Source organism: Anarhichas minor, unplaced genomic scaffold (assembly GCF_050575085.1).
Source record: "Anarhichas minor isolate MPS153535 unplaced genomic scaffold, ASM5057508v1 ptg000017l, whole genome shotgun sequence".
In the NCBI taxonomy this organism is placed as follows: Eukaryota; Metazoa; Chordata; class Actinopteri; order Perciformes; family Anarhichadidae; genus Anarhichas; species Anarhichas minor.
Window position 1 is genome coordinate 1,455,573 of NW_027466463.1, and position 17,239 is coordinate 1,472,811.

General features: G+C 40.5%; 1 protein-coding gene across 1 annotated transcript in view; it reads right to left on the reverse strand.

The window, feature by feature from the left end:
* Positions 1-17,239, reverse strand: part of ryr2a (ryanodine receptor 2a (cardiac)) — a 187,745-nt gene that overhangs the window by 19,285 nt on the left and 151,221 nt on the right. The window contains exons 90-103 of the mRNA XM_076092739.1: positions 12,887-12,967; positions 11,885-11,973; positions 10,649-10,777; positions 10,064-10,168; positions 9,471-9,552; positions 8,267-8,425; positions 7,998-8,152; positions 6,722-6,937; positions 6,332-6,604; positions 4,696-4,902; positions 4,295-4,609; positions 2,719-2,786; positions 1,278-1,428; positions 567-653 (exon numbers count right to left, since the gene is read on the reverse strand). Coding sequence (XP_075948854.1) covers positions 567-653; positions 1,278-1,428; positions 2,719-2,786; positions 4,295-4,609; positions 4,696-4,902; positions 6,332-6,604; positions 6,722-6,937; positions 7,998-8,152; positions 8,267-8,425; positions 9,471-9,552; positions 10,064-10,168; positions 10,649-10,777; positions 11,885-11,973; positions 12,887-12,967 — 2,117 coding nt within the window. The remainder of the gene's footprint in view (positions 1-566; positions 654-1,277; positions 1,429-2,718; positions 2,787-4,294; positions 4,610-4,695; positions 4,903-6,331; positions 6,605-6,721; positions 6,938-7,997; positions 8,153-8,266; positions 8,426-9,470; positions 9,553-10,063; positions 10,169-10,648; positions 10,778-11,884; positions 11,974-12,886; positions 12,968-17,239) is intronic.

Sequence of the window (17,239 nt, forward strand, 5' to 3'; positions counted from 1 at the left end):
TTTGACTCACCAACACATTTTCATTCCCAAGCATGGTAAGTAACCTTACGTTTCTAACTGTGATGCTCTAGCTACCCCTCTAGCGTCAGTTACATAGTGTCTCTTTTAGAAATAAACTTCTAACGTATGTTTACTCTTTAGGTTTACTTACAGTATGCAACAAAAGATTTAAGGTTAGGTTTAGGAAAAGATTGTGGTTTGGGTTAAAATAAGTATGTTTGTTACGTAACAGACACGTTACACACATAGAGCGGTCTCCTGGGTGAAAGTCTGTTTGTTTGGCAAAAATATGTTCAAGTGTCCACATCAGGTATAATACCTGATAGCATGTACCGTTTACCTCGCAAGCATTGGGATAGAGGAGAAAAATAGTGTTGCATAGATAACTTTCAACAGATCAATTTTCAACCTCTACCCTTTATCAGCACACAGCTCCTTGCAGTGTCTTACCGCAGTGCTTGTTGGTCTGAATGTGTCATTACTTCTCTTATGCTGCTAAAGGGGGTATGTGAGAAATTGAGGTTTCCCTCTCTTGCCTGATATCAACATCCCTGCTATAACATTACCTTATAAAATAGGAGGATGAAATTGATTGCAAAGGCAACAAACAGCGCCAGCATCCTCATGTTGTAGAAGTTCCTGGCAAAGTAGTTCTGCAGGGGAGACAGAAAGAAGAGCTACTAATGTTTGGCCTGGATGTTCCACACTCAAAAACAGGTGTTGGACTTCCAACTTTACTCCTCCTGCGTCAACTTCAGGTGAGCATTGTCTGTCAACAACAAGTGGTGGGTCCTCTTTCTGTGTAAAGTTAATACAAGTAAATATGAGAATTCAGCAGGCTTGGCCATTAGAGTTAGACAAATTTAGTGGGTATTTTCCAAAGTTACAGCCTTTTTAGTTTGACATTTCCCTCTTTGTGCTACCCTGGACGGCGTTCCCGTGCGGAGCTGCAGTGGAGGGATGGTAAATCAAAGAGGGAATTTGGTTCAAAAAATGCTGTAACACTAAAAGACCTGTCTAACCCAGCCAGCTAATCCTCATATTAGTTTTAGCTGAACTTCAGAATGCCTTTTGAGACAGAACGAGGACGTTGGTATTTGTTCCGGACCACATTGGAATCACATTAGGAGGGGATCTCTTTCTGGCCAGTAGAAGCAGGGGAAGTAGTTACAGCTAACACAAACTGTCCAAATTGGTACTGTTAAACTGGGAAATACTGAGTTGACAGAAAGTTGACCACCACTACTGAAACAAAAAGACAGAGAAGTTCCCTGTACCAGTAGTTTCCTCTGGTAGGCTATGATCTTCTTCAGGAAGGCCGACTCCTGCAGATCCGGTTCATCAGACTTTGAGGTGTGATGCCTTCTCACTTTTGGCTTCATCTTCTCATTCCTCTGTTGTTTCTCTTGTTTCTCTAAATGTCCACCCCTGAAAACACAAAACAGTTCACACTTTCACACAGCTAACAATACAATACTGCTTCAGTCATTTAGAGGCTAAGTCAATGGACTGGGCAAGTCATGATTGTAAAATAATGGTCAGTCATGGACAGATTACTGAATGGGCCCACTAAGACACAAGTTATTGCTAACATTCCTTGATGGGAAGAAAAAAATAGACACAGAATGACCACGAAAAGATGAAAAGATGCAAAACAACAAAAAAAGAGAGCAAAACCAACAAAAAGAGTTGCATAGTGTCTAAAAAGAGATGCAAAACAGCCAATGAGAGACACTAAACATCCACCAAGAGATGCATATGACCAAAAGGAGAGTAAAACGATTACAAAGAGACACAAAAAGACCACATAGAGATGCAAAAAGTATTACAAAGAGATGAAATACTACCAAAAAGAGACAACACAAATACAAAATGGTAAACAGGCTTGCATTTATATAGCGCCTCTCTAGTCTTCTGATTACTCAAAGCGCTGTACACATGTCAACATTCACACATTCACATTCATGATGGCAGAGGCCACCATGCAAAGTGCCCCCTGCCCATCAGGATCCAAAGGACATTTTAACATGTGGACCAGAGGAACTGGGGATCGCACCGTCTATCTTCTGATTAGAGGGTGACCCGCTCTGACTCTGAGCCACAGCTGTCACAGAGCCGGGATGCAAAACAAATCATCATGAAAACGACAAAAAACAACAACAAAGATATGCAATTCAAATACAAAGGTATGCAAAATGACAAATCTCAAGCGAAAATGACTACAAGGGATGCAAAAAGACCAAAACGAGATGGACAATGACTACAAAGACCTTCTAAACTACTAAAAACATGTATTTTTGAATCTGTGGCTCTTCTGGGTGCACTTACTAGCCTTTTCCTGAAACTTTCAACCGCATATCATATGGCCTGAGTATACAAATTCTGTCAACTGAGTTAACTCTGTCTGCCAAGTAAGACCGTGAAATGTGTTGGAAAGCTTTGGGAAAAAAGCTAGTACGGTCAACTTGAGACTTTTGTCAAAATACTCAGTCGGTGTATATTGGCTCTGACCACAAGTGTTCGAATCTTCCCCTTTAAATCAATTTAACAACAAGTAGTGGTGTCCGGTTGTAACTCTTCAGCAACTGTGGATTAATGGCGTTTCATAGCTGTATACTTTACTTTAATGTCTGCACTGTCCATATAGTACATAGTGTTTTTTTTTGTCTGCCACCATAGTTACAATATCTGTATTACATAACCCAAATGTATACATACTCTGTTTTCTCAGGTTCACATTCTGTCTCTGCTGTTGCTTCCTTCTCGTCTGAGGAAGAGCTCTGCGACTGAAACAGAAAATAGTATAAGACAAACAAGCCAATTTATGGATGAGTGTATTTTAGCATTGCTAGCTGCATGCTAGCTGCGTGGCTAAAAGGCCCTGAGAGCCTAATTTTCTCAATCAGTTTGCACTCTTAGCTGTTAGCAAAATGCAGTGTCATAGGTTGACAAAGAAAGCCAATCAACAAGGTTAACAATAATGTGAATGCTAGCAATAGCTGAGTCAACCTTAGCTGTAATAAGTTCGAAAATAATTGGATTTTTTAAAGTGGGGCTGTATGTATACTCCTGTGTTCTGTAAAGTAAAATGACTGTTTTTGTCACTAGTTGACAGGGTTTGAACTCCCCACCGAAAACGGTTGTGTGATGGCGAGGTAAAGCAGCTGTGGACGGGAGCAGCAGAACAACTCATTTTAGCCACCAAACAAAATCAATATCAGTCTGCCCTTCAGCCATCAGACAGCACTTATCAACAGGGAACTGGAGCTGTTACTTATACTCTCTTCACAGCCCCCAGACTTCATTAACAAAAATAGTTATTTTTCTTAGCAGAGAGGACTTGCAGATCCGAACTAACGTGGCGCCCACAGCGGTACATTGCTTAGCTACCATGGCCATAACGTCTATACTATCTACTTCTCTGAACTGGGAGTATTCCAATCGCCAAAGTTACTGTACGTAATACACTGATTAAGGATGTTTATACTGTTTGTAGCAGTCTCATGGGAAAACGTTTTTAGAAGGGATTGGGAAAATAGCAGTTTGACGCTTAAAACATCAACCAAAATGTGAACATTTAGATTTGAATACATCTGGGAAGCTACAAAATAATGTAAAAACCTCAAAAATAATAAATAATTAATGATAAACCAACCCTTTAAGTACTGTCAGTCAAATCTGATCCAACCACACCAGTACAGCTCTAAGGAAGCAGATTAAAAGAGTTGACTACCGTATTTTCCGCACTATAAAGCGCACCGGATTATAAGGCGCACCTTCAATGAATGGCCTATTTTAGAACTGTTTTTATATATAGGGCGCACCGGATTATAAGGCGCATAGAATAGAATAGCGTCGTAAGCGTGTCTCTTGAAAGGTGCCATTTTGGGGTCTTTATACACACAAGTGGTGTTGGACTAGGAGTAAGCACAGTACCGGTGTTTACCGCGGTGCGGCTTTGTAGTTTACCAGTCGTACTGAAACATTTTGACAGAGCGCCGTGTACAACCAGTATGGATCAACCAATTAACCAATTGATCCATATATAAGGCGCTCCGGATTACAAGGCGCACTGTCGTTTTTTGAGAAAATGAAAGGCTTTTAAGTGCGCCTTATAGTGCGGAAAATACGGTATATTCTTAGCGAACCATATCTAAGGATGAACTTTAAATTTGATAGTTGCTTATTTGTCAATCTATTGGTACACCACAACTGAAACATGTGGATGGATTTCTATGGAATTTGGTACACACATTCATGAATTAGAATGCAATAAGAAATAACTTAGATTCACCTGATGCCTCCGTCTGAGCTCAGCTGGGGGTGCTGTGGGTGGGGTTGGGGGTGTCGCGGAAAGAACCGGGGAGTTGAGCAGTTCAGTCAGGCTGGCGTTGGGGTTATGTGGGGTGATCTTGTACTGGCCCCCCTCTCTTCTTAAATCCAGGCCAAAAATATCTGACAGCAGCTCAGTCTCACTGGTGTTGACTGCCAGGTCAGCCAGGTCCTCTTCAGCAGAGCTGCGGTCAGAGGGTCTCTTCTCTCTGTCCTCCCCCTCACCCCTCACCTCGTCCTGGGTGGGGTCAGGCATATTGGCCAGCAGCTCTGACACCTGGGGTGGAGGCAGTTTATGTATTTAGTTTGTGTAAATGACCTGTGGATACACTGCTCTAATCTTTTAGAATTATGTATAGCAACCTTTATGGTCTTGGCCCCCTCCACCAGATTGCCTCCCATGAAGCTGTTGTAGAAGATTCGGCAAAATCCTCGGGCCACACTGAACACCACGTGAAGCAGGCCCAGCAACACCGACCAGTAGAAAGACACCAGGGTGGTCACCATGTCCTTGACTGTCATGTTCTTTATCTTCTTCATCTGCTTCTTCAAAGTCTTCATGGACAGGACCTGAAAAGAGAGAAAAAGAAGAGGTGAGAAGTCCATTCAGTGGTAATCAACTGCTTGCTATTGAGTATTAACAAAGACGTGTCACTGTCATAAAGCATCAACAGTTATGTTTCCTTAAAGTTACTACAATAATTATTCATTTGATGTTGATTTTGTGGGCCACTGGGGACAAAAGTGGTAGTAATTCCATGATTGCCACTGCCTTGTGTTGTTAAGATCTGCAGCTGCCAGAGTCCCTTTAGAAAACCTTTCATTTTACTGCACCAGGGTCAGTCTGGCCCGCTCAGTCCTAGTTCTGGTTCACCCGGTCCTCCCTTCCCACCAGCGAGTCCAGCAATACAGCCTGGGCCTCCAGCAGCTTAACTCCGTCTGACGGCACACATGGCGGAACTTCCTGCAGAAGGCGATGAACAGGTCGTCCTGGACCATGTGAAAGATCCTCCCGACCACCACTTTGTCTTTGGCTGGTCCCATCCGGATCAGCGGGGACCAGCAGAGCAGTAAGGCGAAGCTCTGCTACTGGACAGAGAAGGAGCCGCCGCTGCTGCTGGGCATGGAGCTCTCCGCCTCATGCAGGATTGTGATGTGTGCATTTGTAAAACTGTTTTACATGTGTTCAAATTGCTTGGTATTGGTGTGTAGACTGGAACACTTGTAGATGCTTTCTGTACTTAACAACCTACACCTCAGTCTTGTTAGCTGACTAATTATCTGCTCAAAGTTGCTTAGAAAATGACTGCAATGTATATTTTTAATTTTTAAAACTAGTTATTATTGTACCCCAAACAACAGTGCCTGTATGATGGAAGACATCAACACTAATCCTACTGACAGGCCTCACTGAAGGAAAGGGCTTCAGATGCAGCCTCTGCAGAGCAGGATGCTGTGTATCTGTTGGCTGCAAATCACATCAAGGCTCCATGACACAATCTTACAACAGCGTAATAGTAGTTCTAATGTGTACAATTCTCCAATTTAGAAGCATGTTTGTCTCCAAAGTATTTCTAAAAACTAAAAATAATATCCCCTTGCTCTTCAAAACGTTCTAAAAGTCAGAATTCTGAATATTTTAGAGGAATAGTACCAAGTTTTGGAATATGCACTAATTAGCTTTCTTTTGAAGAGAGCGGTGAGAAGATGGATATAAGTTTCATGTGTGTTCAGGGGCTCACTGGTTAGGATGGGTTAGCCTAGTTAGCTTAACATAAAGACTGGAAGCATTGTCCACAGTACCTCTAAAGCTCATCGATAAACATATTCATTTGGTTTAACTATTACATGATGAACCACCTACCCAGCACAGTTACTGTATTCACAGACATGGGATTAGTATTAATCTTCTCTTCCCACTCACAGAAAAAACAAGCATATTTTCAAAAAATGTTGAACTATTCCTTTGAAATACTCACTTCGATTGTTGAGCCCTCACCTTTATCAGCAGCATGACATTGTATCGCAGAGCTAACAGAGCCATGCGGACAGTGGTGACAGAGAAGAAGCCCATCTCTGGGTTCTCCTCGTCTGGCTTCTCCCGATCACTCTCCTCTTTCACCGCTGAACGCTCGCCGGCGTCAGACATCCGAGCCGCCAGCTGCATTTCAAAGATGGTGTCCTCGCAGAAGTTCACAAACAGCTCCATCTTCTCCTTCTCCCCTCCTTCATTCACCACATCAAAGATGAACTGACGCTTGGATTCTTTGACCTGTGCAGAAGGAACAGGTGGAAGGAAATAGTTGTCACTATTCAACACTGTAACCAAGTCAAGTGGTGACACAATCAAATGACATTCATTTCCATTCATATGCTGTACCGCCTTTACCTGAGGTTTCTCCCACTGTGTTCGACTGGACTCGCTGATCTCAAAGTAGACCCTCTCGATGCGCTTGGCACTGCCCATGATCTCGATCCGACCCAGGTAGGGTTGGAAGTAGTTGAGGACGCTATCTGCCAGCTCCAGGAAGGTCTGCAGCCGGGTGTCATGAGGCATGTGCTCCGACAGGTTGGTCAGCAAAACCGCCACATTGAAGCCAATGTCCTTTTGAATAACAGTTCAGGTTTAAGTTTTCTTTTTGAGCAAGTTTCCAACTATTAAACCGTGGCGATATGGCCATTGTATCCAAATCATATTGACGTATAAGCATTTTGCATATACCCTTTGTTAACAACTTATTTTGCAAACCAGACGTAGTCACACAAGTATCCTTCTGCAAACTTTGCCAAGCCCCTCAACTTTAATCTTGGAGTTTTTTTCTCGGAATGTTAACCCCCTCCACTGGCTCTGTACATTATTTTTTTCAAACTACAATGAACCTAATACGCTGTCGTAACACTCAACCTCCAAAATCTTGCAATAAATGAGGCCCTTGAGGATGGTACCAGATACATCCAAAACTCAAATGGTATTATTTGGGTCTGTTCTCTGGGGTAAATGTAAATTACACTTTCATTTTACACTTATTCTAATAATCTACCCAATTTTGTGAAGAACTAAAAAGTGCATTTGGCCAGTGATGGCCGACCTGCAGATACAGCACACTACTAACTGATGATAAAGCTTTAAATACTTTAAATTTAAATACATAATGTAGAAACGTTTTCTATTCATTTTGATTTGAAAAAGTGATGGAAAAGTGATGACAGTATAAAATTGAACTACAGTATGTTGTCGATCCTTTGATGTCCCAGTTGAGCTTAAAAACGAATTAAACTAACTCCTCCTTGTCCCACCTCACTCTAAACAAAGAGGTTAATTATTGTCTGACTGAGCTGCCAATCAAGAAGACCAAGAACAAGGGATGACCCATGTTGGCTTCCCCATACAAAAAATACAAAGAATTGTACCAAATTATACTGTGATATTGCAAAAAAAAGATGTCCTACTCCTTTATGGAGAACAACAAATGGAAAGGCAGAAGAAAGAAGACATAAATAGAAATAACAAGAGAGCTCTCCCACTAAACCCCCGTTGAGATGTTAAAACCATTCTCTAAGAATAGATTTTATCAACAGATTTGAAGGATTAAAGGGCTTACATTTGGACAATTTAAGGCCCTTATAAGACTTTATAAAAGATCTGTAAACATCTAGGTTGTTACCTTGGCTGGCTCATGAAAGCGCTCCACAAATTCTTCATAGTCCAGGAGCTCATTCTCATCAGTCTCAGCACATGAGAGCAGGAACTGTGTCTCAGACTGGGTGTAGTGTTTGTGGCTCTCCATGGCCTTATGGAAGTCCCTCTTGGAGATGACACCTGTGAGTGAATTCATGAATCTATAAATCATCAACAGCTCCCTCTGATGATCTCATCCCGATGTTGCATCAGTGACAAATGTGATGAAGAGTAAATGTGGTTTTACAGCCTTGCCTTTTCCGTCAGGGTCATACTCCTTGAAGGCATCTGACGAGGTCAAGTCTTTCAGCTTGAGGAACATGTCAAAAAACTTGAGGATCATCTCCACATTGTTGGAGGACTCCACCAGCATGTCCACCATCTGCTTCCCAATAGTCCCATTAACCACGTTACCTATAAAACCACGACACAAAGTGACATATTTCTAACCATCCACAAGAGACAAAGTATTTGCAATGCCTGACCACGTTGCAAATCTCACTATGTGATGCCTGATTAATTATGACATTTGTCTTCGGACATTGATAGTAGTGGGCTACATTTTAAGGATGTACCTAAAGAGGACATTTGCCAATTTTCAGCGGGCTTTGTATCGTTGTAATATGTGTGGTACGTGCAAATGAACGATCTTTGGCTTCCCTCCATGTTACCAGCCCCCAGAGCTACCCGCTCATTTGCCGTTGAGGGTCCGCCAGATGACGTGAAAACCAGGCAACCTCCAGTTCTGAAAAGTGAAGCCATGCTGAAGTGCCTTGAACTCGCATTCTTTCTCATGGCCATCCTCTTTGCAAAAAGAAGTCTGATTGTATAGAAGTCTATGAGAAAATGACTCTACTTCTCTCTTGATTTATTACCTCAGTAAACATTGTAAACATGAGTTTATGGTCTCAATCTCTAGTTTCAAGTCTTCTTCAATACAGCATGATGTTCATTTAGTACATTATGGTCCATTTAGAGTCACACAGACCATAAAGCAGGGAATGCTTTAGGGCGGGGCTACTGTGATTGACAGGTTTGGGTGTTGTCCATGTATTCATCTTACAACTTTAACCCTTTCACAGTTTGTTTTCAGTTCCTGAAAGGGGGGGGGGGGGGGGGGGGGGTCACCTCATTGCAACGATACAACGATACAGACACCTAAAGTAGTCTATTTACTCCATCATCAGCCTGTCTAGCACTATAGACAGCAACATGGAAAAGCCCTTTAATAGCCATGTGTGTCCACTCACTCAAAGAGCTTTTTTGAGAGATGATTAAACGTTGATAGTAGCATCAAACTTAGCAAACACTGCTGACTGATTTGAATAATATCATTTAACAGTGCAAATACCCATGTGATAACCTTGTGACCTTTTGTTTGTGTCATTCTATTAACTCTTTCAGTAAGCTACTCCTGCTTTAATATTTAATAACGGAGTACTTATGAAAGCAAACCTACCCTCCAGCATAGACAGCAGCATGACCACCATATCTTTCTGAAGATCCATCAGTTCTTTCAGTAACTCAATCTGACTGGAGTCCTGATGTGAAAAAAGAAGGAGACAAAAATACTTTCTGAGCCATCGCAGGGAGAACAAACTCAGAGAGGTTTCTCAAATTGATATTTTAAAGTTAGATATTTATACAGTATATGATGAGAATGTGAAGGAATTAGCAGTTAACGAGGAGGACATTATAATATGTTCCCAGGTGGAGGAGTTCCAGGAAGTCTTCAAAATGTATTGGCTGCCGTGAGCAAAACGCTCAGTTCATCCTTTGTTCTGGTTCTTTCATGCTTTAGCTATACAAATGACCAAGATGAGCTTTCTTCAGGGAGGCTGGTCCTAACAGTTGCGGTGGTATAGTATGGTAGTGGTAGACGGTGAGGTACTATATTTGGAAACGTTTTTCCCACATAAGATAGTTTACAGTGGAGATGTGACAGGAAACAAGGGGACAGAGAGATGCGGTAAAAGAGGTCCATGGCTGAACTCAAACTGGGGATGTTGTGATTATATTGTCACCACCTTGTCCACAGTGACTTTAACTCACCTGAGACAATTTCATCTGCATATGAGCGAAGACATGCAGAAACCCCACCACAGCGTCCCACAGGCGACTGTGGGCCAAACTCTGCTGATTGCCAGTACACGGACCCTACAACAGCATTAGGAACAATCATAATCAGGTTTCCGACAGTCATATATGTGAGCATTTGCTACAGGAACATCCTATATAGTAGAATATCAATGTAATGTTGCTTTTCAAGCTGTCCATTACCTACATGGTAGAAAATGTGTCTGTCAGATGACTGATTTCTTGTCATACCCAAAAACAGACAAGCATGGCTACTGCCAACAAATCCCTTTCTTATTACTGTCACTGTAAACATTTCCTCAAATGAATATGTTGAGAAGTTAGAAAGATCTCCGTCTTACTCATGTTTAGCATTTGAATGTAGCAACAGCTCAGTCTGGTAAGGGACGTCTAATAATCACCAAAGACTAATTATGACTGTTAAACACCTTCAATTTGGATTATTTAACCTTTTCATCAACTTTTGAGACTTTTCTAAGAGATAGAGGTGTCAGTTTATAACACTGACTGAAACAGGAATAAGTCAGTGTCTTCTCGTACCTGGATGTACTCTGTCAGCGTATTGAAAACCTGCTTGGCCACATTTATTGCCTTGGAGAAATTCCTCTGGCCCTGCTCGTCAATAACATCTTTCCCAGAATAATACCAATAGAAATCACTGATGGACTCCTGGAAGAGATGTAAAGAAGACAACAATGAGACAGATTAACAACCAGTAAAACAGTTTTTATTATTATTATTATTATTATTATCTCTTGTCAGGCGTAAGACTGTGGGGAAGTCATGTGTTTGATTGTGTGTGTGTGTGTCCGTCTATCACATTTTGGCCTTTGTCTTGGCTCAACAACTGAGATTAAAAGTTTGGTCTCATTTTGCAGATTAATTCCATACATTGTTTTTATATGATCCACTAAATTTAGGCACCATAAGAGATGAATAAATCCCTGTTTTGTTTTTTATATTCGGTGCCATCTTGCCTGTGAGGGAGCCGGTGGGACAGTCTTTGTTTGGGAGGGGAGGGGGAGACACACCTGATGGGGATCTGCACGATACTGAGGGAGCATAATGTAAGTGTAACGATTTAAAAAGGAACTTTCCATCAAGTAATACAGGCAGAACACTGTCACTTTTACTATTTTCTATACCATGTCTTTGGGGGACATTCACAAACTGTTGACAATAATTCACTGCATTGATTAACTGCAAGTGTGCAAAATGATGAATACAGTTAGTCTAAGATAAACCAGAGGGTGGCTCTGCAAGACAATACAGCAATACAAAGGTGTGCATGGTCTGTCCTGGGTCTGTGTACATCTACATGATTCCAATTGACTTTCTTGGAAGAGGTGTGTACATTTGGGAGGCAGGCAATAACTAATGGTGGCAAATGCCTAGGACATTGTCACCAGGTCATGTGAAAATTCTTTGTTAACTAAGTACTTGGTGCAGCATCTCTGTGTCTTTGCAAATAAAGAGGTGCATGAAATGGCATCATAACTGTATTAATTGCAAAAACATTTTAAAAAACTGATTTTAAAAGAGAAAATAAGAATTTCCTTTTAGATTAGATTTAAATAGTAAAGAATAAAACTGTTATTTGTGTTGCTTAAGTTCACACTGAACTATCTTTTAGAAGAAATGAGTCAAATGTAAAATAATGGATGTTTTGTTTTATGTTTTTGTCTGTGTCTTATGTCTGTATGAGAACTGTTTGACTCCGTGAAGACTCATTTCATTTCAACCAGGAACCAGCAGAAGTGAAGAGAAGGAGCTAACCTGTACTCTGAGGAGGTAGTCAACAGTAGAGATGATGATGTTGACCGTAGTATTGTTCCCTGTTTGCGTCCTCAAGTAGTTCTGGAAGTCTGAAACAGGATATCACAAACAACAGCAGTTTTGCGCTTGTAGAAGGTGTTGAATAATTGAATAAATAAAGTAGTGGTAACATTTCTATACAACATTGCGTGACATTTTATGTAATTCCTCAGAATTCATTCTGCATAGAGGAAAGCTTAAAGAGTTTAAGAGACTAAGACAAAAACAAAATGTTTACATGTTGGTTGAAGAAACAACTTTCCGATTCAAACAGTAATCAGCATTCAAACCAGCCTTAACAGCATTAATAACGTTTCCCATAATTAGATGCTCAGCGCAGGGGCTGAAGCCCCCCTAAAATATTCTTCAGCCCCCCCAAATAATTTGGCATTATTGGCTTTAAAAAAACAAAAACTTATTTATAACTCTAACATGCTACATATGTGCGTGCGTTCTGGTTTGTATGTTTTCTCCCCCTTCAAATTACAATCCAACAGCCCATCATCATACTTAACGATATAAAGTTGACACTGTCAGGTCCATTCTCCATCCATTGTGTGCGGTCCCTTTAAGAATTAGGATTTGGGAGTGACGCGGATATGAAAGCTAATTTATCCGTCTTTCCTTTACAAGCAGGAAAATTATTTATCTCTCTTTATTTGAGAAAAGTTCATATTTGTGTTGTCAAATTTCACTATGACCCTCAAATTCTGTCTCTTGTGTTATCATATACTGAACGCAAGCAAAACTACAGACCAAAATCACACTCTCTGATTGAACCAATCTATGAACTGTCTGAAACAATGGATATCCGCTGCGCCATATGGGCCCAAAAAAAATTTGCGGGCGCAAACATGCCACTCTCTTTGGGGCTAAGCCCCCCCTTTCTTTGAATCCTAGAAACGCCCCTGTGCTCAGCCATATACTCAATCAATTCACAGAAGAGAGAAGTCGCACACACACCTGAGTTGTGTCCTTCACAGAGCAGCTGCAGGAAGCGGAAAAGGTCACAGGTAAACTCATCATCCTGCATGACCTTCTCACCTGGCCGGAGAGAAGAAACACACCCATACACATACATGCACACACACACACACACACACAGACAGACACACATGCAGACACACGTATGCACAAACATACACACGAGAACACAGGCACGTGCAAACACACACACGCGAGTGCGCACACACATTCATATAAACAGACACACATACACAGAAAGAAAAGTCAGAGAACAGGGGAGACAAAAGCAGACAACATGTAGGAAAGGGACAGACAGACAGGAGGATGGAGAGTGAAGAAGTATTAAAAAGAGATGGAAAATTCAAAGTGTTTTTCTTTCAGTCAGTGAAAGGTGTAAGCTCATAATACACCATTCTGACCCAATGCACACACACACACACACACACACACACACACACACACACACACACACACACACACACACACACACACACACACACACACACACACACACACACACACACACACACACACACACACACACACACACACTTGGATGAGCAGTGGACAGCCACATCATTTGGTGGTGGACTGGTTGGTTTTTAAACTGCAGCATTTTACAGTCAGGACTGGAGTTAGGCTGTGTTCATGTTTTCTCAAAAGACTGGTTTGGTTAAAAGGAAAGGTGTTGGTTGCCGCTTGTCATTGTAGATTATGCATAGATTACGAATGCATTGAGGAAGTTGAGGACAGCTGCTCTGACTGTGCTAAAATGCTGCTTTGAACCAAGGAAATGCAAACGGAAAATAAGGTCAGAGAAAGAGAGATGAGACACTTCACAATAACAGAAACATTAACAGAATACATCCAGACAATATGAAGACAAAGTGGACTGGGCTGAGGGAGGAAAATCTGTAGAAGCGGAACAAGACTGAAAGTGCAGTTTCTTTTTCAATGAAAGAGTAACATTTTCAATGAATCAGTGCCACCAGGATGTCAGAGGTTTACTTCTACTAATGGCCTAAAATGACTTTTACTGAAAACAAAATTAGACCTGCTGATAATACCAGAATTGAAGTGTTTTTATATGTTACTCTGTAGTAAAAATAAAACTGTGCATCCTTCACAAAGGGTGTGATGTTCGGATTCAGGAGTTCCTGAAAATGTTCCACGTGGTGCATCCATTTTTAACAATATCTGCCAATAGAATGGGAATCATCAGTGGTTATCACGAGCATTCTACTGCTTGAGATGGACCTAAATGCACCTGTAACGTTGTGAAAGTGAAACCTAACGTACATAAATTACGTAAAAAAAGTATTGGAAACACACGGGACATGAAAGGGGGTCTGTCGGGTGAAAGTCCTGTCCAGGATTAAACAAGATTACAATAAGAGTTAAAAGAAGTATTTTTCTTTAACGTAACTTTGCGGTAATTAAGTACGCAAGTCACATAACAATGGTACTGCAAAATAAGTCAATGTTGTCTTTTGGTTTCAAGCGGGTCAGGAACAGCATTCTCCTGGGTAAAAGTCCTGTGTTTGTTTGACCCAAGAATACACCCAAACTCTGTGTTACAAGAAGGTCTATGTGCTAGTGCACAGTACTACATTACACATCAGGAAACTGTCGCAGTTTGGTAAGGTTTAGGCCCCAAAACTACTTGGTCAGGGTGAGGAAAATATCATGTTTTGAGTTAAAATAGGTACATTAAAGCAGAAAGTTATTTTAGGGGGTATGTGTGGTGAAGTGGGTGTGAATGTAGTCACCGAGAATGCAGATAGACCCATCTCCCTTCTTACGCGAACTTTGACACTCTTTATACTACGTCACCTCCTTTGCTACGTCATAATTAGCACAGCCACTAGCGGTCGTCTTCGTCTTCTTGTATTCATATCGGTGATAAACCGTGTGAATAGATGATAACTTCCTTCTGAACCTACTCATTTGTGTAGCGAGCTTTTTCTAACCCATCTATGAGGCTGAGAAACACTGAAGACTCCCATTCTATCGGCTGGTGACGGTTGAAGCCGGTGTTAAAACAGTCTGGCCTCCCTTCTGAGTCCTCTGATGGTCTTCTGGGACCCCGTAAGTCCTTCTCTTTGGACTTCAATAGAATGTTCTATAATAATAGTAAGTAACCTAACAGTGTATTTCTCATGGAAAAAGATTTTGTCATTTTTAATGACAATTCATTTGTTTCTAAAATTGTAAGAATCAGCTAAACATACATTAAGTGATTGCGTAAAGGCACTTTCAGGCTTATTCCCAACACAGTGATAAACCAGAGAAGGGGAATATATTTTTCACAGTTGACCATATAAACGTTTTATTCCTAATATCTTAACAAGGATTATAAATAGAAATATAAAAAAATGACAAGCTAAGGATGTGGTGTACAATAAATGCACGTAGAATTTTCAATCAAAAAGGTTAGGTTTGAACACTATACACAGTATAATGCAAGACTACAACTACAACCAAATCATGAATTTAAAATACTGGAGGAAAAAAAGTCACAACATAAAATAAAATAAAGACTGGTTAATCAAATGATCTTTTCTCAAAACAGTCATGAAGGACAGGTACACTGACTACGGACCACAGCTCAGCCAATAAAAAGAGAGAAGGAAGGAAGGAAGGAGAAAAGGATCAGAGTTCACCCCCCCTCTCCACTCACAGAGCAGCATGGCCAGAAACAGCCACTTTACAGTCCAAAACACTCCAAAACACTGACAGAGAAAAGGAGGAGAGGTAGAGCAACAGACAGGATGAAGAGGTGACAGATGAGAAGTAATCAGGCTGCAACCACTGACACATTGTTTTTTGTTGTTGTTGTGCAAATTAATACAAACATTAAATACTTAAAAATATTTCATCAAGAATATACAGCCTTTAACATTACACTGTTCTTAAAACTCTTCAAAACAATGAAATATAATTTGGTTTGTGCTAATACTGAATCGTTTAATATTTGTGTCTTCTGGTCTGGCCTACTGTAAGATCAGCTGTACTATAACAGTTGGATAAATCATATTCATATTATTTTTTCTAGCCAATTTCATCAATGTATAATGTATAATACATATCTGTATAATGAAAGACATTCCAACAGCACCACAAACAATATCCTTGGCAACTGAAGCAACGCCTCTGAAAAGTTATAGAGTGAAAACTACAACCGTCACAGAGTGAAGATCTGGACCGATTCAACTGGGCTGTCTTAAGCTAAGGGTATCTAATACATTGGAAACTGAGTGTATTCACCCTTGTATGAACTGACAAAGCACAAACAACGGATATGGTACGTTGTGAAACAAAACTACTTGGTTACGGTCAGAAAACAATCATAGTTTGTGTTAAAATAGTAATGTAACAACGTAACATAACAACCGTAAAAATGTAAATAGATAACAAATAACAACTTTCTTTCGTAAAGTTACGTAACTAATGTAACAACAGTACATAAGAAGCCTAAAGTGAACTTTTACTTTTTGTTTCCCACAGGACGACAGCAGCAGTCTGTTGTTTGTTTGACCCATGAACCCATTCTTCTTATACTTCTTTTTATACCATGTCACTTTCAATATACTTGCCATGTGCATCACTTGTTGTATTATTAATGAAAATAATATTGACAATCAGCATGAGGCCATTGATGTCCAGCAAAGTAAAAGCTGCACTGATTGATTATTTTTTGGCCACTTTGGGGGAGCCTAAACAAACTATAAATACATCATAAACATATATAACAAACAGTTCCCGGTTATGCGTTAACCTTCATGTGGAGTTGTGTTTGTGTCTGTTTTTGATCTCCACCAACTCCTGAGTAAAACAAACATTGATGAGTGCAGTTTTAATGAATCTATAGTTTTGGTTGGCTGATTGGGGGTAATTTTTGTATTAATTGCAGCCCTAAGAGAGTGAGTCAGGAAAGGACAGAGATAGACAGTGAGAACACAGATGGGATTGTACACTTCACAACAGATAACAACCATCTCAGTTACTAAGACACAACCACCAGCTGACTGTAGGTTGTCTACATGGCCGTGAGGGTAGGGGTGATGGTAAATATTAGTAATATTTAGAATGTGCCAGATACTGTACAAATCCTGAGAGGGAGGCAAACATGGGTTGTGTTTTAGACAGCCCTAGCTACACTTCTACTACTTCTGCCTGGAGATGTCTGGATTTTTTAATCTTAACATCTATATGGTGTATTTGAGAAGAAGTCATCAGTTCATTCTTATTGTGGAAGAGGAAGACGTGACACATTTTAGAAGTGGACTAAGACTTTACACAGTATAACCAGTTATAATTGGCCAAGATAAAAAAAGAGATATTAGAATG